The 20477-nt window shown below is 36.4% G+C and overlaps 1 protein-coding gene and 2 pseudogenes across 1 annotated transcript; all 3 read left to right on the top strand.

Moving 5' to 3' along the window:
* Nucleotides 1-1943: 1943 nt before the first annotated feature.
* On the top strand, nt 1944-2516 carry LOC122104690 (annotated as a pseudogene).
* Nucleotides 2517-7718: 5202 nt separating this feature from the next.
* Nucleotides 7719-8648, top strand: LOC122105043 (olfactory receptor 4A47-like). The gene has a single exon (XM_042676138.1). It carries the CDS (start codon nt 7719-7721, stop codon nt 8646-8648), a length of 930 nt encoding a protein of 309 aa, XP_042532072.1.
* A 1052-nt stretch (nt 8649-9700) lies between these two features.
* LOC122104691 lies at nt 9701-13815 on the top strand (annotated as a pseudogene).
* The last annotated feature ends 6662 nt before the right edge of the window (nt 13816-20477 follow it).

Consider the following 20477-nt stretch of genomic DNA (forward strand, 5'->3'; position numbering starts at 1 on the left):
GAAATATGTGCAACCACTCTGCAAAGCAGTACACAGGTTCTTCAAAAGACTAAACATAGAGCTTCCCCATGATATAGCAATTCTACTCCTGGGCATTTATACAACAGAACACAAACCAAGTCACACTAAAGCCATCAACACAACCATGTTCATTGCAGCATTGTTTACCATAGTCAAGATATGTAATCAAATCAGATGTCTTTCAATGATGAATGGATGAAGAAAATATGGTATATAGACACAGTGGAATTCTATTCTCTCAGAAAGAATGATATTGTACCATTTATAAGGAAATAAATGTACAGTTTATGAAATATGATGCATATAGATAAAATATTTACTCAATGAAGCAAATTAACGTGCCTGTCATTTTGCATAGTTAACTCATATTTTGCCTTTGTTGGAAGAGCATCAGATATGTACTGACTTTGGCTAAATTGCAGATATAGTGCAATTTATTTTCTATTGTCCAAATGTTCACTCATCACAGGATACAAAGTAGCAGATATGGACATATAAATAAAAAGATGTAAGGCTGTCATTTATACTGAGATTATTTCTCTAACAGATGATGTATATTGAGAATTTTGTATTTTCAAATGTAACATTATAATGTATGTATATCTATAAATACATGAAATTTGTTTTAAATGTTGTAACATCTTAGATGGACTATTATCCAGATCATTGAACGTGCTCTCAGATTATTCTTTATTGCATTCCTCTATTAGTCCTCAGTATAGTTAAAATAGCTAAACTATATATTTATGTAACATTAACATATGTAATTCAAACACAATTACTTCTTAATTTATTAAAATTGTGTGGTATATAGTTTCTGCTTATTTTGTAGCCAATATTAATTTTCCAAGATTTGAGCATGTAATTCCATGTCTCCTTTATCTTTTCATTTCCTTGCTGTATACTATTCCTGTAAATCCAGATTATGCATCTGTTTAGTCATTGGTCATCTGGGTTGTTCCCTGTTAGATATTACACAGAGTTTTCCTGTGATTTCATTCCCTTCCTAAGTTACATTCTCACTGTGATTTCATTCCTTTCCTAAGTTACACTGTCAGCAGTGTGGGGTTGATGTTCAACCTCATCAACAGTTGATACCACAATAAACTTGACATTAGCAAATGGGTGCTGATAAGAACTCTAGACCCTGTTGGATGGAATGTAGGTTAGAACAGAGAGTATGGAAGACATATGGAGTTTCCTTGAGAAAGAAAACTGCAACTAGAGCTAGCATCTGGGATGGGAATTGCCACACTGTTCTGGCTCTTGCTTTGAGTTCACTCTTCAGTGCTTTTAGGAAGCACTTTGTTACTTTCTGATTATACGTTGTCTTCTTTTTGGATGTCTTTTTTGGGTTTCTATGTAATTTAAGATGGAATGATGTTTTTACTGTGATTTAAAAACCCACTGTTTAAAGAACATTTAATAATTACAATTTGAACAAAATTTACAATAGAAGTTTCAAGTATCAGGATATAGCACTGGGAATATTTTCTCATGTCTACCTAATAGCTGTAGTGTTAGCGGGTTTACAGAATAAAAATGTTGTAGAATAATATATTATGGTGTAATAAAGGTATTCAGGAAATAACTGAAAAAAATGTAAAAGTGGAAGACATTAAAATGTTATGCAGAGATTTATCATGGGATTACAGTAAAATGAATAAACTTTAGAGAGTATTTGAAACATTTTTTCATATGTAGCAGCATCTTAGTTCTGTGATTTAAGTAACTTTCTTTAAAGAAAGTAGTTTGATATTTTTTTTTGTCGGTTGTGGGGTATGAACTCTGGGCCTGGGCACTGTCCTCCAGCTCTTCAGCTCAATGCTAGCGCTCTATCACTTGAGCCACAGCGCCACTTCCAGATTTTGGGTGGTTTATTGGAGATAGGAGTCTCATGGACTTTCCTGCCTGGGCTGGTTTCCCACTGCAATGTGGCCATCTGTAAGCCACTGCACTATTTGGCCATCATGAATCGTTGAGTTTGCATCCTCCTGTTGGTGGTGGCCTGGGTTGGAGGTTTAGGACACTCTGTTGTTCAACTTGTCATTGTGTACAGCCTCCCTTTTTGTGGCCCCAATGTCATCGACCACTTCATCTGTGACATGTACCCACTGTTGGAACTTGCATAGGCCTCACTGTGGTTGCCAATGGTGGCGCCATCTGTATGGTGGTCTTCCTTTTCTCCTTATCTCCTATGGTGTCATCCTAAACAATCCTAAGGCTCACAGTCAGGAGAGGAAGGCGCAAAGCCCTGTCTACCTGCAGCTCCCACATCACGGTAGTTGACCTGTTTTTTGTCCCCTGTATCTTCATGTATGTTCTACCTGTTTCTAACTTGCCTATTGACAAATCCATGGCTGTTTTTTATACAGTTGTCACTCCCATGTTGAATCCTTTGATCTATACTTTGAGAAATTCAGAGATGATAAAAATCCATGGAGAAACTGTGGTGTAAAATATTAGCTAAAGATGGATTAAGAACATCTATGTGATGCTAATTCTAAAGAAACATAAACACAGATTTTCAGTAAAAGAGGATGATGTGGTCTATTCAGTGGATTGTGCAGCAATTGGTTTCTTTCATTGCAGACATAAAATATCAGAGTAAATAGTCTCTGAGATTAGAATCAGATTAATAGAAAGCTTCTTGAAGATGAGTGAACTATGCAGTGATTTTTAATCTACAACAGGGAAACAATAATATAGTCTGGGATATTTATAATCATCCAGATTCATTAGAAAGGACTTTGGCCAAAAAAATTTCTGGGATGAAAATAGAAGATTTAAAAATGCAATTGCTCATTATTGTACCAGAAATATATATGTGTGTGTGTGTGTGTGTGTGTGTGTGTGTGTGTGTGTGTGTGTGTGTGTGTGTGTGTGTGTGAATATAATTTAATTTTGTTGTAAAGGTGTTGTACAGAGGGGTTACAGTTACATAAGGAAGGTAATGAGTGCATTTGTTGTCAAACATTGTTTTCCATTCCTTTAATTTCTTCCACTATTCCTCCCCTCAACTTTTCCCCCCGCTGCCCAAAGTTGTAAGGTTCATTTCCAGCATAGTGTCTTATGAGTATCACTGTTGCATTGGTTCACCCTTAGTCCTTGTTTCACCATTTTGTAATTCCCCTTCCAGTCCCCAAATCAGATAAACATATAAACGAGATGCAGGGTACCAGAACCAAAAACAGGGATTACCAGTAATGAACCAGAGGGAAAAATAAGAAAAAGTAAAAAAAGAACTTGATAGAGTACATTGACAACAAAGGAAATGTGTATTTTTAAACTTGCATTATGCACACTATATTAAGACTAATTCTGTCCCTCAGTTCTGTGTACTTTATACTCAGGGAATGTAGATGGCTGATGATACTTAATTTAGGTGATGATATGTTTCGTGAACAGTTTTTCTATATATGATGTGGTGATTTTGTTCAAACCACACAAAGTGAAGTTTGTAATCCTACTTTTATGACATTCCTCATTACTTGTGTGACTTTAATTTTCAAAGAATAATTCTCATTTTGACTTCTGTTTTATGAACTATTGTATCTCTAGAGGTAAAAGTATAGACTGTGAGACAAAATACATCCTCTAGATTTTTCTGAAAAGAAGCAGTAAGCCAATAATTAAATAAAAAATTAAGTAATATATCCAACATCCAGGTGCTGGTGGCTCACTCCTGTAATAGTAGCTACTAAGAAGCCTGAGCTCTGAGGATTGGGGTTGGAAGCCAGCTTGCTCAGGAAAGTCCATGAGATGCTTATCTCCAGTTAACTACCAAAAAAGCTGGAAGTGGACTTGTGTCTCAAATGATAAAGCACTAACCTTGAACATAACAGCTCAGTGATAGCACCTAGGCCCTGTGTTCAAGCTTTGGGACACACACACACACACACACACACACACACACACACACACACACACACACACACACAGAGATAAAATCTAACATTTCACTAATAGGTAGCAAGAAACTGAGTGTTTTGTGAAAAGAAATATAATTTGCTCTCACAAAATGGGAAAATAAGTGATAAACTCATTTTCACTGAACAAACTACACAGGCTGATATTCTTTACTCTTGACTGACAATTATCCTATGATGTTCTTTCTTTCTTTCCTTTCTTTCTTTCTTTCTTTCTTTCTTTCTTTCTTTCTTTCTTTCTTTCTTTCTTTCTTTCTTTCTTTCTTTCTTTCTTTCTTTCTTTCTTTCTTTCTTTCTTTCTTTCTTTCTTTCTTTCATTGGTCATGGGGCCTGAACTCTGGATCTGGGCGCTGTCCCTTAGCTCTTCAACTTAAGGCTAGCGCTCTACTACTTGAGCAACAGTGCCACTTCCGACTTTTTCTGCATATGTGGTGCTGAGGAATTGAACCCATGGCCTCATGCATGCAAAGGAAACACTCTACCACTGAGTCACCCAGCTCCATCCTATGATGGTCTTAATATTGTTTTTTCCTTATATAATTTTCCTGACTGTAGATGTATGATTGAGCTAATGATATCATTACATACAGATATGCTTTTTTTTAGTCAGTCATGGGCCCTGAACTCTGGGCCTGGGTGCTATCCCTGAGCTCTTCAGTTCAAGGCTAGCACTGTACCATTTGAGCCACAGTGCCACTTCCAGCTATTTTCTGCTTATATAGTCCCAAGGAATTGAACACAGGGCCTCATGTATGAAGGCAAGCATTCTATCACTGAGCCACTTTCCCAGCCCCTATAGACATGCTTTTAAAATTCATGAGAAATCCCATTGAATTTAATTAAGGCAGGATCCATCTTGGACATATGCCAGTAGTAGAACTTCATCACCAATATGGCTACACATTATAAAACCTTCAGTGATCTGTGCTCCTGTCAGGTAGCTGTTGCTATCCTCTTTGTAGCTGATATAATTATCCCAGAAGGTGAAATAGTCTTTATTTGTCTTAAAGTATGATCTTAAGAAGACAGAAGAATGACCTCTTCAGGCTCAAATACAAGTAATTGATCACCCCAATGTAAGAGAAGGATGTGATACAAAGTTAGATAATATTTTTTTAGTTTAAAGAATAATAACTATGAGAATGGACTAGAGAAGAATTTATGGGAGACATATAAGTCTAACTCTTATCATTTTATGAGGACTAGGATTTGTTTGCATCTTGATAAATTTTCTTAACTTGAAAAGCAATCAGTTTTTCAGTTAATAAAATGTAATGCTATTGGAAAAGCTCTGCAGGTGGTGACTTCCTGAAGCATGCAATCGGGAATGGACTGACATGGCATGGCATCTCACGTGTACCTTAGAGGAGAATACCAAGTTTTTTACTTCTGTACTTACTAGAAGGGAGAGGTTTTTCTTCACAACAGGTGAAGAGGAACTATTTGTTGAGTAGAGATAAACTCGCAAGATTAGATTTATTGTGAAAAAATTTAAAAATACTAAATGGCTATCCAATTAGAGATGTTTGTTGTCTATATGCAGCTAAAAGTTTGAGACTAGGAGACACACAGGAGTGTGAGTAGGAGATACACAAGCATGAAGACACTGCTTTCAGAATGCTTTGAGAATACCGAAGAAACGGCCAAGAAGGGAAAGAAGAAGTAGCCATGTTACAATACTACAAATAGGTTTAAATGACTAGGTTTGAGACCTGGTAATGTGAAAGATCTTTGTTATACACTGTGTCAGATGAAACAATTGTGGTTTTATTATCTTCCTTCCATCACTCTTGATTGTTAGGCTAAATTCCTAGCCTCTAAGACATAATAATGTGAATTAATTGAGGACAGGGTATGGACAGAAACAAGTTAAAGTAAGTTTATTATGGTGAGACTTAATCAAGTATTTTAAAGATTTTGTTAGAACTGAGATTTCAATCCAGAGCCTTGTTCTTGGTTGGCTTGCTTGATCAGCTGCCATTTTGATGGTCATTTTTTTATTATTATCTTTAAGTAGTTGTACAAAGAAGTTCCCATTCTACAAAACAGTATATGAATACAAAGTGTCTGACAACATTGTCACCCATTGTTGATGGTCATTTTGGAGATGAAGTCTCACAAACTCTTCTGGCTGGGCTGGCATCAAATCATGATTATCCAAATTTCAGGCTCCTCAGTAGGTTGGATTATAGTCATGAGCCACGAGCATCCAGCCAAATGACATTTTAAAATTTTTTTAAATGTTTTTTATTGTAAAAATAGTGTACAGAGGGTTACAGTTACATGAGTAAGGTAATGAGTACACTTCCTCCTTTGTTTATCTCCTACCATCCCGTCTCTCCCCACCATCCCAACATTTTTTATTTTTTAAGAAGGGAAATTTGAATCCAGGTAGAACGCCACATAAACCTGAAGTTGATCACATACAAGCCAAGTAAAGGAGCTGGAATTGTTCCTTCCTCGGAGTTTTCTACAGGACATTGTCCCTACATTGATTTCTGTTGTTTCAATCACTTAGCTTCTGCTTTTCTGAAAAGCACCATCAATAAATATTAGCTTTTGGTCCTGGAAAGTGGTGAACATATAAAAATATATAAAAATGTGGGCATGTTGCTGGACTTAGGTAATAAGTAGATGGTGAAAATGTTTGGGGACTAATGGAAGAAAGATCCTAGTTGGCTAGATGGTATAAATACTGATTTGGAAAGACAATTCTTGTGAGGGCTCAGAAGGAAAAAGGAGAGATACAGAAAAGGTTTCTATAGATTTAAAGAACTCATCTATCATCACAAAAGGAATGTTCCTAGAAGCATTGAATGCTAACATGGTTGTGGTAGGAAAATGTGGAAATGAGGAAAATGTTCTAGTAAAGCAATGGAATGATTGTAATTGTGCTAGTTGCACTAGCAACTAAGAGAGTCATTTTTTTCTATAGATATTTTCATAATGGCTTATAAAATGTGAATTTGTAATGATTTTTCCTGAGTCTTCATAGTTATTTAGACATGTGTCACACTTTATAATTGTGATAAAATGATTCACAAGGTATCTTTTCATGGAATTCCTTTATCATTTTCTTTTTTAAAATAAGATTTTATTGTGAAAATACTGTATAGAGGGGTTACAGTAACGTGAGCAAGGTACTGAGTACATTTCTTATCAAGCAATGTTGCTTTCATTCTCTTTTGTTGTGTCACTTCTTTAAATTTAACTATTTTATCTTCAAAGAATGCCTCTCAGTTTCTAGTGATTTAAAAAACTATAGCACTAGGAATCTATACTACAGAATAGAAAGTATATTTATGCTGATGTATGTTGAATTGATTTTTAGCAGGACCCATCATTGTCTATATTTCATTTAGGCAGGGAGAAATTGTCCTATTCAACTTAATAATCCAGATCGTTGTAGCAGGTAGTATAACACAAGTGGATTACTTTTCTATTTCAGGTGTTTTATTCTATAAATGGTTTTACAAGGAGGGTACAATTTATTATGTCCATTTGTGTGTACAATGCATCTTAATCCACAACATTCCTTCCATCGGTCTCCTTCCCTACCCATTTCCCTACCAGACACCAAATTTCCCAGTTCCTATATCACATATGTTCATTGAGTATTAAGACTGTATTCATCTACCACACTCTTTTCTATTCATCACTTATAGTGAATGATTAGAAATTATGATTCTTATTTTTTCTAAGGATGTTTGCAATGTTTTATAGGTAAGCTGCTTTGCATATCTGAAATCAGAACCACAAGCTGAATAGATGGAACCAAGGAACAACGTTACTTACTTCATCCTGCTGGGCCTCACTCAGAACCCGCGAGAACAGAAAGTACTTTCTGTCATCTTTTTGCTCTTCTACATTTTGACAGTTCTGGGAAATCTTCTCATAGTTGTGACTGTAAATCTCAGTAAGACCCTCGATTCACCCATGTACTTCTTCCTTGCTAGCTTATCTTTTGTCGATATTATTTACTCATCATCTATTTCACCTAAGTTGATTTCAGACATGTTCTTTGGGGAGAAAACCATCTCCTTCAAGTTCTGTATGATTCAGCTCTTCACAGAACACCTTTTTGGTGGATCAGAGGTAACTCTTCTCCTGGTGATGGCATTGGATCGCTATGTGGCCATTTGTAAGCCTTTACATTATTTGGTTATCATGAAGAAATGGGTGTGTGTTGTGTTGCTGGTAGTGTCTTGGTTTGGGGGATTTTTGCACTCAATAATTCAACTTATCACAATTTATGGGCTCCCGTTCTGTGGCCCCAACATCATTGATCATTTTATGTGTGACATGTATCCTTTATTGGAACTTGTCTGCATTGATACCTATGTCACTGGTATCTTAGTGGTGGCCAATGGAGGACTGATGTGTGTGATTATTTTCACACTCCTGCTCATCTCCTATGGTGTCATCTTGCATTCTCTAAAGAACCTTAGTAAGGAAGGGAGGCGGAAAGCTCTCTCCACCTGTGGCTCTCACATCACTGTGGTTTTCTGCTTCTTCATTCCCTGCATTTTCATATATGCAAGACCTGCTAAGACTTATCCTATTGATAAATCATTTAGTGTATTTTATACTGTCTTAACCCCTATGCTCAACCCATTAATCTACACTCTGAGAAACAAAGAGATGACAAATGCAATGAAGAAGCTCTGGAGAAGGAAAGTTACATCAAGTGTTACATGAATAAGTGTGTCACCCACCACTATCAGAGTCCTTTGACAATAATGCTGTCTCCTCAGGATTCATATTTGTATTTTTATTTTTTGGTGCTGGTGTTGGGACTTGAACTTAGAGCCTGGACAGTATCCCCGTAACAGCTCCACTTTCAGCTTTTTGGTGATTACTTGGAGAGGGAAGTCTAACAAATTTTCTTGCTTGGGCTGGCTTGAATGATGATTGTCTGATCTCAGCCTCCTCAGTAGCTAAGATTACATGTGAGGGCCATCTGAAATTTGATGGTAAGTTCCCTTCCCTCTATAGCATTTCTGAAAAATAAGTTAATGTAAACTATGTTGGTGCTGTTAATACATTTCCCTGTTATAATATAAATTCGATAATGTCTTGTATATTATTTGTACCTGGAGAAGCTCATTGCAAATGTATATGGGGCAAAGTAACAGTAGACAATAAAGTATTATATCAAAATCTTATACACTATGTTTTATTTGTGAAACTTATTCCAGTGGCTTCTTATATAAACTGTCACTTCTTTGAGCAATATTTGATTATCTAGAGTCTTTAAACTCCTGGCCAAAGAACAAAATGTTCTTCATAGGAATTTTAACCCATGTATGTGCTCATTTGCTTTTCTTATTTATGCATTTCATTTCCATTTGTGTTGACTACTGCTTAGAAATCCATTATGGGTATTGAAGAATAATGACTACATGGTTTATGTCTTAGCTCATTTGTATGAAGTGACCATGAAGAAATTGTTTACAATTCGATACAATTTTTGGGAGAAGATTGGCATATCATGCTTTGTTTTAATAGCTGGAAAGTATTTTCATCTGCATCTTGGATCAAAGGCTAAATGTAGCTCCAAGTAGAATGTATGGACATTCACCTTTTCTAATATCCCTATGATCTCTCTGAAAACATCTACTTTATGTAATGTTGATGCTAGCTGCTCGGGAAAATGAGTCCAAAATTATATAAAGGAGATTGCTTGCTAGTGTTATGACACCCTAGTATGCATCACACTATTGGTTTTGGGGGAATTGTTGTAATAGGTCATGTACTCTTTCAATCATTATGGGAACTTCAATGGCTTTATCCATGTGACCAGTGCCAGAGTATACACAAAAATGTGAAAAGTCTATATTTTAAAGTTACATGCATTCTCCTGTTTTGCAGCATTATTCACACAACATCATACACAACTTTTAATAGCATAGATATGCTATTATACAATATACCCTACACACGTTTATAGTGAGTGTGTCTATGTGTGCATATGAGTGTGTGTATGAGTTAACCTCTACAAAAAGGATAACCCTGCTATTCACCACAATACAGTCCTAGGATCGTTTTTTTTTTGTTGGTGGTGGGGCTTGAACTCTGGGCCTGGGTGCTGTCCTTGCTCTCTTCAGCTCAAGCCTAGCACTCTACCACTTGAGTCACAGTGCCACTTCTGGCTTTCCAGTGGCTTATTGGAGACAAGAGTCTCATGGAGTTTCTTGCCCAGGCTGGCTTTGAACCACAATCCTCAGATTTCAGTCTCCTAAATAGCTAGAATTATAGGCATGAGTCACTGGCACCTGGCTTCCTAGGATGCTATATGAAGTGACAGAAGACAGAAACAAAAACTACAGGATTTCACTTATGTTTGGAATTAAAAAAATAGGAAGGTAAACATGTATAGATGGAGAATATGACAATTGGCAGATTTTTTTCTTTCATGCAACTGTTTCTAACATATTTATAAGATGATTTCTACGTTGCTTTATATGTCCCTCCCCCCATGGTATAACCCATGCTTTCACTGTATTTGATGATGGTATAATTTATGGAGGGGAAGGGCAAAAACAAATTGTTTAACTAGGGATACAGATGGACCCATTGCAACAATGATATGTACAAGTCCTTATGTTGAAAAATGATCTTTACAACTTTGGTGGGTGGGGGAAGGATTGGGTCGGGGGAGGTGGAGGGAGTATGGGAAGGGATGGGAAGGGGAAACAAAGAGGAGGCAACAATGCAATGTACTCGTTATCTTGCCCATGTAATTGTAACTCCTCTGTACGATAGTCTCACAATAAAAAAAAAGAATTGGAAGATACAAGTCAAAAGATGAAAAGGTGGATATTTGGAAATACCAATGCTGGACATGCGGAGTAGTATATTCATTTCTTTTTTTGTAAATTACATTGGAGGTATGTTTGCCTAAAGGGGTAACAGATAGAGATATTAGCTTGTTCTATAAGACTAATATTTAAGTATTCATGCATGTATGTATGTATGTATATCTATATTTACATGTGTGTCTTAAACATCATGCTGCTATTTCTTAAATATCTGCAGTAAAATTGAGTTTTCAAAAGGAAAGCAAAAATTTCTCTCTCTGAAGAAGGTAGCCACAAACTGTGGTATCCAAATGATTAACTTTGTTCTTCACCCTACAAAAATGCCTTCCAAATTTCACTTATTCTGATTTTACCAGGTACCAAGAAGTGTAGGAGGCCTTTTCACATAATAATAGCAAAACAACTCTAGGAAGTCTCTATTTCAGACATGATGAAGGCAGGCACTGGGAGATTTATTCAGTTGCTCAAAGCTCACACAGAGAGTCATGATTCATCTTCCAATTCTAGGATTGCAAGATGAACCAATGCCTGTAGAGTTCGCCTTATAACCACTGTGCTATACCCCAAGCCTCCAAGACCACTTGTGTTCTGACTAGAAGCCCAGAGCCATTACTTTGGTCATGGTAATGATCACATTTCCTTTTCAACTGATTGTCTTTTACCCGGAAACAGTAATATACATAGAAATTGTCATCTGATTTTGAAAATATGAAAAAAATCAATAGAGTAGTAAAAGGTAGGGTTACACTTAAAAGTTGCAGATTATTGTTCTATGAAAAAATTGTCCAGTCTGAAACTTTTTCTTACAATGTAAAAAATAGACTTATTTGTGCTTACATTTAGAAAATATCCCCAATTCCTTTCCTTTCACATCACCTATGGATTTGCACTTTGAATTTGCTGCTTTTGGATTTTAGACATTGAAGTTGTGTTTTTAGATCTTTGAGTATTTAGGAAGACTTCCCAATTAAAATAATATCCCATTTTTTCTGTTTCTCTTTTGTTTCTCTTTTTCATCCATCACTGTACAGGTTTAGGTATGTATGCAAGATGTTGATGCAGTAGTCAGTTAGCCATGGGTTACTTTTGGTCAGTTGAAAATCTTTGTTAAAAGTCATGCTAATGAATGCAAATATGTTAAGAACCCATAAAGACTAGGATGAAATGAATCAAATGATAGCTACTTCGAAGTCTGAACCTGACTCAGATAAAGTAATTACCACAGGCAGAAATGCATGATCAAATACTATCTAAGTCACCTGATAAAAATCCAACTCAGACTTGAGATTTAATGAGAGACCCATAAATGACATCCTTAGAGAAATGTATGACAAAATCTCCACCAGTTCAATATCAGAGCATAGAAATGAAGGCTCCAGTACAGAGACTACTGCTTTTGTTGGTAAACATAAAGTTACTCTTCACATATATAGCAACCTAAAGGACAGAATGCATGTTAGCTAATATATTTAAGGTTTGTTGACACCATTATATGGCTTCATACAAGGAGAAATCTTCTCCATACATGTTTGCAGATATGCACCTTAAAAGTAGTACAGCTTAACTAATTAACTAAAATGTATGAATGACATATATACTTGCCTTCTCTTCTATATGGAGACACAAGGAACCCTTCAGACAACTTTGTACATGTAATCTAACCAGGAAACCTCAGGGTGGATCATCGACAAAAAGTATCTGTTGGACTCATTGGAAGGCGGACTCATTGGAAGGCAAGCTCATTAGATACAAACTAAATGCATACTGTGGGTTCATCATACACAAGATATAAGGAAGACATACACCAGGATACAAAAGCTCATAATTCTATTCATCATCTGGTGGCTGGTCTAGATCTCCAGAACTCTCATCTCGGATGTAAGGTTTAGAGAAGAGTATGAGACAGCACAGGAAAACAATGGCATAGAATTTATCCTCCTGAGCCTCACCCAGGATCATGATGTGCAAAATGGAGTACCTGTACTATTTTTACCCAGCTACATTGTGACATTGGTGGGAAAGCTGCTCATTGTGGGCATGACTACCTCCAGCCCCTCCTTGGGCTCCCCAAAGTACTTCTTCCTTGCTCACCTGTCACTCATGGATGTTGTTTATTCCACTTGATTTCTCCCAAGATGATTACAGATTTACTCTGTGAAAGAAAAGAGCATTACTTTCCAAGCTTTCCTGGGTCAGCTTTTTATAGAGCATTTATTTGGTGATGCTGGAGTCTTTCTTCTGGTGGTGATGGCCTATGATCACTATGTGGCCATCTGTCAGCCACTGCACTATTTGACTTCCATGAACCAATGGGGTTGCATCTTTAATGTTGGTAGTGTCTTGAGCTGGAGGATTTGGACACTCTGTGTTTCAGTTTATCTTTGTTAACAGTCTTCGTTTCTGTGGCTCCAGTGTCATTGATTGTCACATGTATCCACTGTTGGAACTTGTGTGTACTGACACCTACATCTTAGGCCTGTCTGTGGTTGCCAGTGGGGGAGTATGGTGGTCTTCATCGTCCTCCTCATCTCTTATGGCATCATCCTGAATCATCTGAAGACCCACAGGAGGGGAGGAGCAAAGCCCTGTCTACCTGCAGTTCCCACATCAGGGTGGTTGTTCTATTTTTTTTTTTTTTTTTGTCTGTCATGGGGCTTTAACTCCGGGCCTGGGTGCTGTCCCTCAGCTCTTCAGCTCAAGGCTAGCACTCTACCATTTGAGCTACAGTGCCACTTCCGGTTTTTTGGTGGTTTATTGGAGATAAGAGTTTCATGGATTTTCCTACCTGGGCTGGCTTTGAACTGCGATCCTCAGATCTCAGCCTCCTGAGTAGCTAGGATTACAGGCGTCAGCCACTGGCACCCGGTGGTTGTTCTGTTTTTGTTCCCTGTGTTTTCATGTATGTTTAACCTGTTTCCAACTTTCCCATTGATAAATCTTCGACTCTTTTCTATACTGCTGTCACTCCCATGATGAATCCTTTAATATATACTAAAAACTCAGAGATGAAAATTACTTCCAAAAATCTCTGGTGTAAATATTAACCATACAGAAAATATGAGTGTCTACATGTGGAGCAAAGTACTAATTGTAAAGCAACAAAATGCAGCAAATTGTATCCTAGGATCATTTTGTTTATTCAATAAATCCATAAAGATGCTGTTTTTATTCAAGTCCATCATAAAAGCCAAATTAATTGTCCTTTGAGATTAGAATGAGATCAATAGAGTATTTCTGGGAGATAAATGTAGCAATAAGCTTTTATCTTATTAAAAGAAAAGACAAAGCTAACCTCACCTTTTTAGATTTTTGTCCTCAGAGACTAAAATGGGAATTAGAAGAAAGATTTCTATTCTTGTCAATGGAAGGAAACTAAGATAGATGTGAATGTTTATGTTCAAACACATCCAATAAATTTGTGGGTGCTGCCAGTAATGATTTTTGTGCAATAGTTTAATATTTTTTCAGTATATCAGATTCACTTGAGTGTTATATACATACATATACATACATACTTACATACATACATACTTATATACATACATACCAGATAGATTTATTTCGCTCAGGGATCTAAGTTAGGGAGGCCCATGGGCATGAAATTGTGAGCATGAGGTTTAGAAGACATATTTAAGCCACAACACCTGGCTTCCATGTACCACATCACAGTGAGACCTATTTTACAGTTAATCAATCCACAAGAACACAGCATTATCATCCAACATTCATAATTTACACTAGGATTTATTTTAGGATTGTATTTTTCATGGGCTTAGAATTATGTATAATGACATATCTCTATGACTATTGTACAGAATAGATTTCCCAAAGTAAAAATCCACCATGTTCGACCTATTCATATCTACTCCAAAACAATTAGAACTATTAAATATTTCTCCATAGTCTACTTTGTGATATATTTGGACCTATATATAATATACCCTTTTTAGATTGGCATCTGTCTCTCGGTAATATATGTTTATTTCTTCTGTTTTTTTTTTCATGGATCTATGGCTCAGTGTTTTACTAATGAATGATATGCTGTTATTTAAATATACCATAGATTATCCATTTACACACTAAAGGAGCAAGTTTGTTGCTACCAAGTTTTGTGGACATAGTGTCTTGTACATCTCATTGTTACAATGGGTCAACCTGTATCCATATTTCAGGATTTTGTAATTTCCCTCTCTCTCCCCAAATTAGAAAAATGTATATACAAGATATAGGACACTGATATAAAATACAGTGAAAACAGGGGTTATATCATGGGGGAATAACATGCAAAGAAACAAAAAAATCATGTAGTACATTTTAAATACATTAAAAACAATAGCAAGAAAGAAAAAACCACTTGTGTTCCTATTTTGGGGTTCATTTCATTTAACATCATCTTATATGGTCATATGTACATAGCTTTTGACCTTTTCTGCTTGTCCTAGACTTAGACTAGTTATTGCAAATAAGGGAAACCATGGGACCTATGTTTCTTTGGGCCTGGCTTACTTCAATTAATATAATTTTTTCCAAATCTTTCCATTCCCTAACAAATGGGGCAATGTCATTTCTGAAAGAGGCATCAAATCCATTTATTTTTGTGTGTGTGTATGCCACATTTTCTTGATCTACTCATCTACTGAGGGGCATCTGGGTTGGTTTCATATATTAACTATGGTAAATAATGATGCAATAAAATTGTTGTGCTGGTAGCCTTAGTATGGACTTGTTTGTGATTGGGTAAATGCCTAAAAGTGGGATTGCTGGGTCTTAGGGGAGCTCTATGTGGAGTCTTTTGAGGAACCCATACTACTTTCCAAAGTGGTCGAACAAGTTTACACTCCCACCAACAATGCAGTAGGGCTCCCTTTTGGCCACATCACCTCCAGCATCTGTTGTTATTAGAGTTCTTGATTATAGCTATTCTCACTGGGGCGAGGTGGAATCTTAATGCTGTTTTGATTTGCATTTCCTTTATGGCTAGAGAAGTTGAGTATTTCTTCATTTGTTTATTGACCATTCTTATTTCCTCTTCAGAGTAGTTTCTCTGTAAGTCTTTAGCCCACTTATTTTTCAGGCAGTTGTTTCTTTGAGGATTTGTTGTTGGGGAATTTAATTTTTTGAGTTCTAAGTTTATTTTAGATATGAGACCCTTGATTAATGACTTTTCTGTATGCCAAAAATGAGAAGAGCACAGCTGAAATCAGGAAAGCAATTCCTTTTATAATAGCCCCACAAAAAATAAAATACTTAGGAGTTAACTAAAGAAGTGAAGGATCTCTCCGATGAAAACTTTAAAAATCTGAAAAAGGAAATCAAAGCAGAACTTAGGACGTGGAAAAACCTCCCCTGCTCCTAGATTGGAAGGATCAACATCGTGAAAATGGCAATACTTTCCAAGGCTATCTACAAATTAAATGTGATACCTATCAATATTCCAGCCTCATTCTTCCAAGAAATAGAAGAGGCAATCCAAAAATATATATGGAACAATAAAAGACCCCGAATAGCAAAAACGATCCTTAACAGAAAGTCCAGTGCTCCAGGAATATCAATACCGGATTTCAAACTCTACTATAAAGCCATAGTAATCAAACAGCTTGGTACTGGCACAAGAACAGACCTCAGGACCAATGGAATAGAATTGAAAACCCATAATGAACCCACAGACCTGTAGCCATACAATCTTCGATAAGGGAGCTAAAAAATAGAATGGAAGTAAGACAGCCTCTTCAGTAAATGGTGCTGGCAAAATTGGTTAATCACCTGTAGAAAACTAAAGCTAGACCCTTATATATCACTCTGCACCAGAATCAACTCCAAATGGATCAAAGAGCTCAAAGTCAAAGTAGATACCCTGAAAACATTATAGGAAGGAGTAGGAGAACCCTAGGTCTCCTTGGCATAGGCTGAAATTTTTTTAATAGAGACCCGGACCACAACAAATCCAAGAAAGGTTGGACAAATGGGATTGCATGAAGCTGCAGAGCTGCATGGCAAAGGACATAGCTAGTAAGATCAATAGAAAGCCCACGGACTGAGAGAAGATCTTCATGAGCCATACAACAGACAAGGGTCTCATATCTAAAATACACCTGGAACTAAAAAAATTAAATCCCCCAACAACAAATCCTCAAAGAAACAACTGTCCAATAAATAAGTGGGCTAAAGACTTAAAGAGATGGTATATCAATCTTGTTGATTTGCATTCTATAATCAAGAACTCTAATAACAACAAATGCTAGAGAGGATGTGGCCAGAAGGGAACCCTATTGCATTGTTGGTGGGAGGGTAAACTTGTTCAACCACTTTGGAAAGAAGTATGGAGGTTCCTCCGAAAACTCCACATAGATCTCCCCTATGACCCAGCAATCCCACTTTTGGGAATTTTCCCCAAATGATGGCAAACAATACATACTAAAGCCACCAGAAAAACCATGTTTACTGCAGCATTGTTTACCATAGATAAGATATGGAACCAACCCAGATGCCCCTCAGTAGATGAATGGATCAAAAAATGTGGTATATATACACAATGGAATTCTATGCCTCCATCAGAAAGAATGACATTGCCTCATTTGTTAGGAAATGGAAAGACTTGGAAAAAATTATATTAAGTGCAGTAAACCAGGCCCAAAGAAACATAGGTCCCATGGTTTCCCTTATTTGCAATAACTAGTATATATCTGAGTCAAGCAGAAAAAAATCAGTTAAGTGGATATTGGGTGAAATGAACCCCAAGATAAGGACTCAAATGGTTTTTCTTTCTTGCTATTGTTTCTAGCATATTTATAAGATGATTTCTTTGTTGCTTTGTATACCCCTCCCCCACGGTATAACCTCTGTTTTCAGTGTATTTGATGTTGGTATACTTTGTGGAGAGGAAGGAAAAAACAAATTGTTTAAATAGGGATACAGGTGGCCCCATTGCAACAATGAGATGCACCAGATGTTATGTCAAAAATGAACTTTACAACTTTTGCATTGGGGGGAGGAAGAGATGGGAAAGGGAAACAAAGAAGGAGGCAACAATGCTTGATAAGACTCATTTCCTTGCCCATTTAATTGTAACCCCTCTGTATGGTAATTTCACAATTTAAAAAAGACTTATTTTCAGAGAAACTTCTCTGTAGGAGAAATAAGAATGGCCAGTATACACATGAAGAAATGCTTAACATCTCTAGCCAATTTGTGGAGGGGAAGGGAAAAAACAAATCATTTAAATAGGGATACAGGTGGACCCATTGCAACAATGAGATGTACAAGTCGTTATGTTGAAAACGAACTTTACAACTTTGGTGGGGTGCGGGGAGGATGTGAAGGGATGGGAAGGGGAAACAAAGGAGGAGGCTAGAATGCTTGAGAAGAAATGTACTTATTATCTTGCCCATGAAATTGTAACCTCTCTGTACAGTATTTTCACAATAAAATAAGAAATGCAAATCAAAACAACATTGTGATTTAATAGAAATTTTTTTGGGGAGGGGTCTGGTAGTGGGTCCTGGGCGCTGTCCCTCAGCTCTTCAGCTCAAGGCTAGTGCTCTTCCACTTGAGTCATAGTGCCACTTCCAACCTTTTCTGTTAATGTGGTGCTGAGGAATCGAACCCAGGGCCTTATGCATGCTAGGCAAGCACTCTACCACTGAGCCACCTTCCCAGCCCCGTAATGAGTTATTTTAATGAAGGAGATTTTTTTTCTTAATCTTTTGGTCTGATGGATGATATTAACTGATATTGTAAAATTGAACCAGTCTTACATATGTGGAATACATTTTAGTTGGCCCCAGTGTATTTATTATTATATTTGATTTGCTAATTATTTTTCTTAGAGTATTTTTTGCTGCACCACTAAGTTTGTGTCTTCCTTAATCTTATTTGAGGAGGAATTTTTAAATAATTCCAATTTCCAGAATTGGATCTTAACAGTGTTTCCCTTGGGACAAATTTCTCATCTTTGGATTTCACCTTTGTTATAACCTTTAAGATAGTGTTTTATAGTTAACTTACTCCTATTTTCTATCATAATACCTTAATGGTTGAGTTGTTTTCACTGATCATGGAGTATAATTACTTATTAACACTGTTCCCATTCTAATTTTGGGTCTCTTGTAAGATGTAAAGCCAATACTGGCAATACTATAAAGTAATATACATAAAAAAATCAACGATAGGTAAAAGTTAATATCATTTGTTCTGGAAAAGAAGGAAATAACTGATAAACACCTCTTATTTAACAAACAACTTGGACTGGTAATTTGCTCTTTACTGAGAATTGTTATATAGTGTTTCTGAAATTATTGTTTTTTTCTTTTTTCATTCTCTTAATGCTAGGTAGTTATGCAATTGACTTAGTGATATCCCCACATACAGATATCTTTTTAAAATTGGTGAGAAATCCCAATGAATTTAATTAAGCAAGAATCTGTCTTGGATAAATGCCAATTGTAGGACTCCATAACAAATGCAGCTACAACTTATAAAACCTTTGGCGATCTTTGTCCATGTAGGTGGCAGATGCTGGCCTCAGTGTAAGTGACACATTATTTCAGAAAATGCTTTAGTAGGCTTAAGGCACAATCTTAAAAAGGCATAATTCTCAGGTGCAAGGTTTAGGTTATACCAACACACAAGGGGAGAAGAGTTGAAGAGATAGGCTAACTAGCTTGATGGGTTATTCTTAGAAAATGTATGAACATAGCCATGTAGTATCAAATACATCCTCAAGGAATCATTCATCTTCTTCTCTTCTGTGTGTATCTTGTATGGAAGACAGATCTCTAGCACCTTGAGAGTGAGGTAAAATGTCCTTCAAAATGTAAACAAGCTCCCAAAGGAGCTGGAATTTTCCATTTTTCTTATGTAAGAGGCTGACTTTTTCATTACATAAAAATTATGTATTAATAAGAATCAAAATATTGGAAAACAGCTGCAGGTAAACTTGTGCAGGTTGCATATGAAACATATGGTGAATATACTTATAATACAGTAATAAATTCTATGTGTATCCTAAAGAATTAAGAAAAATGAGAGGAGAGATTGGGAGGGGTAAGAATGTTCACAAGGGTTGACATTGACCATGATCCATTGTAATCAGAGACTGCTTTATTAAATGGCAGATCCTTTGTACAACTATTTAAAGATATGCCTAGGATAATCTTAGCAGATGAGCAGAATAGCTCAGTAGCTATTACATAAGGGCATAGAAGATGATGTTAAGCAACATGAAGTACAGCACATGGGCATAAGAGGTTTTTCTCTGTTGTTATTTTTAATATACTATATGATTTTTTGTTTCTTTTGTATGTTTGTCCCTTATGCTATATCCCTTGTTGTCACTACATTTGATTCTGGTACCCTGATATTGTATATATGTTTATTTGAATGAGGGAAAGGAAGGGGAACAACAGAATGGTAAGAATGGGAGGAAGAAAAATCATTGTTCTATTATTCATTTATTCATTTACATGTTTATTTGTTTTGGATTTTATGGAATTTAATTTGAGAATCTTGCACTTGCTAGCTAGGTGCTAGCAAGTAATCAGAGACTACACATTGAATTATGCCAACTGTTCTGAAATCATTGTTTTTTTTTATTGTGAAAATACCGTACAGAGAGGTTACAACTACATGTGCAAGCTAATGAGTACATTTCTTATCAAGCATTTTATCTCCTCCTTTGTTTCCCCTTCCTATCTCTTCCCATCTTTCC

The sequence above is a fragment of the Dipodomys spectabilis genome, unplaced genomic scaffold (assembly GCF_019054845.1).
Source record: "Dipodomys spectabilis isolate Male_0828 unplaced genomic scaffold, ASM1905484v1 ptg000030l, whole genome shotgun sequence".
Taxonomy (NCBI): domain Eukaryota; kingdom Metazoa; phylum Chordata; class Mammalia; order Rodentia; family Heteromyidae; genus Dipodomys; species Dipodomys spectabilis.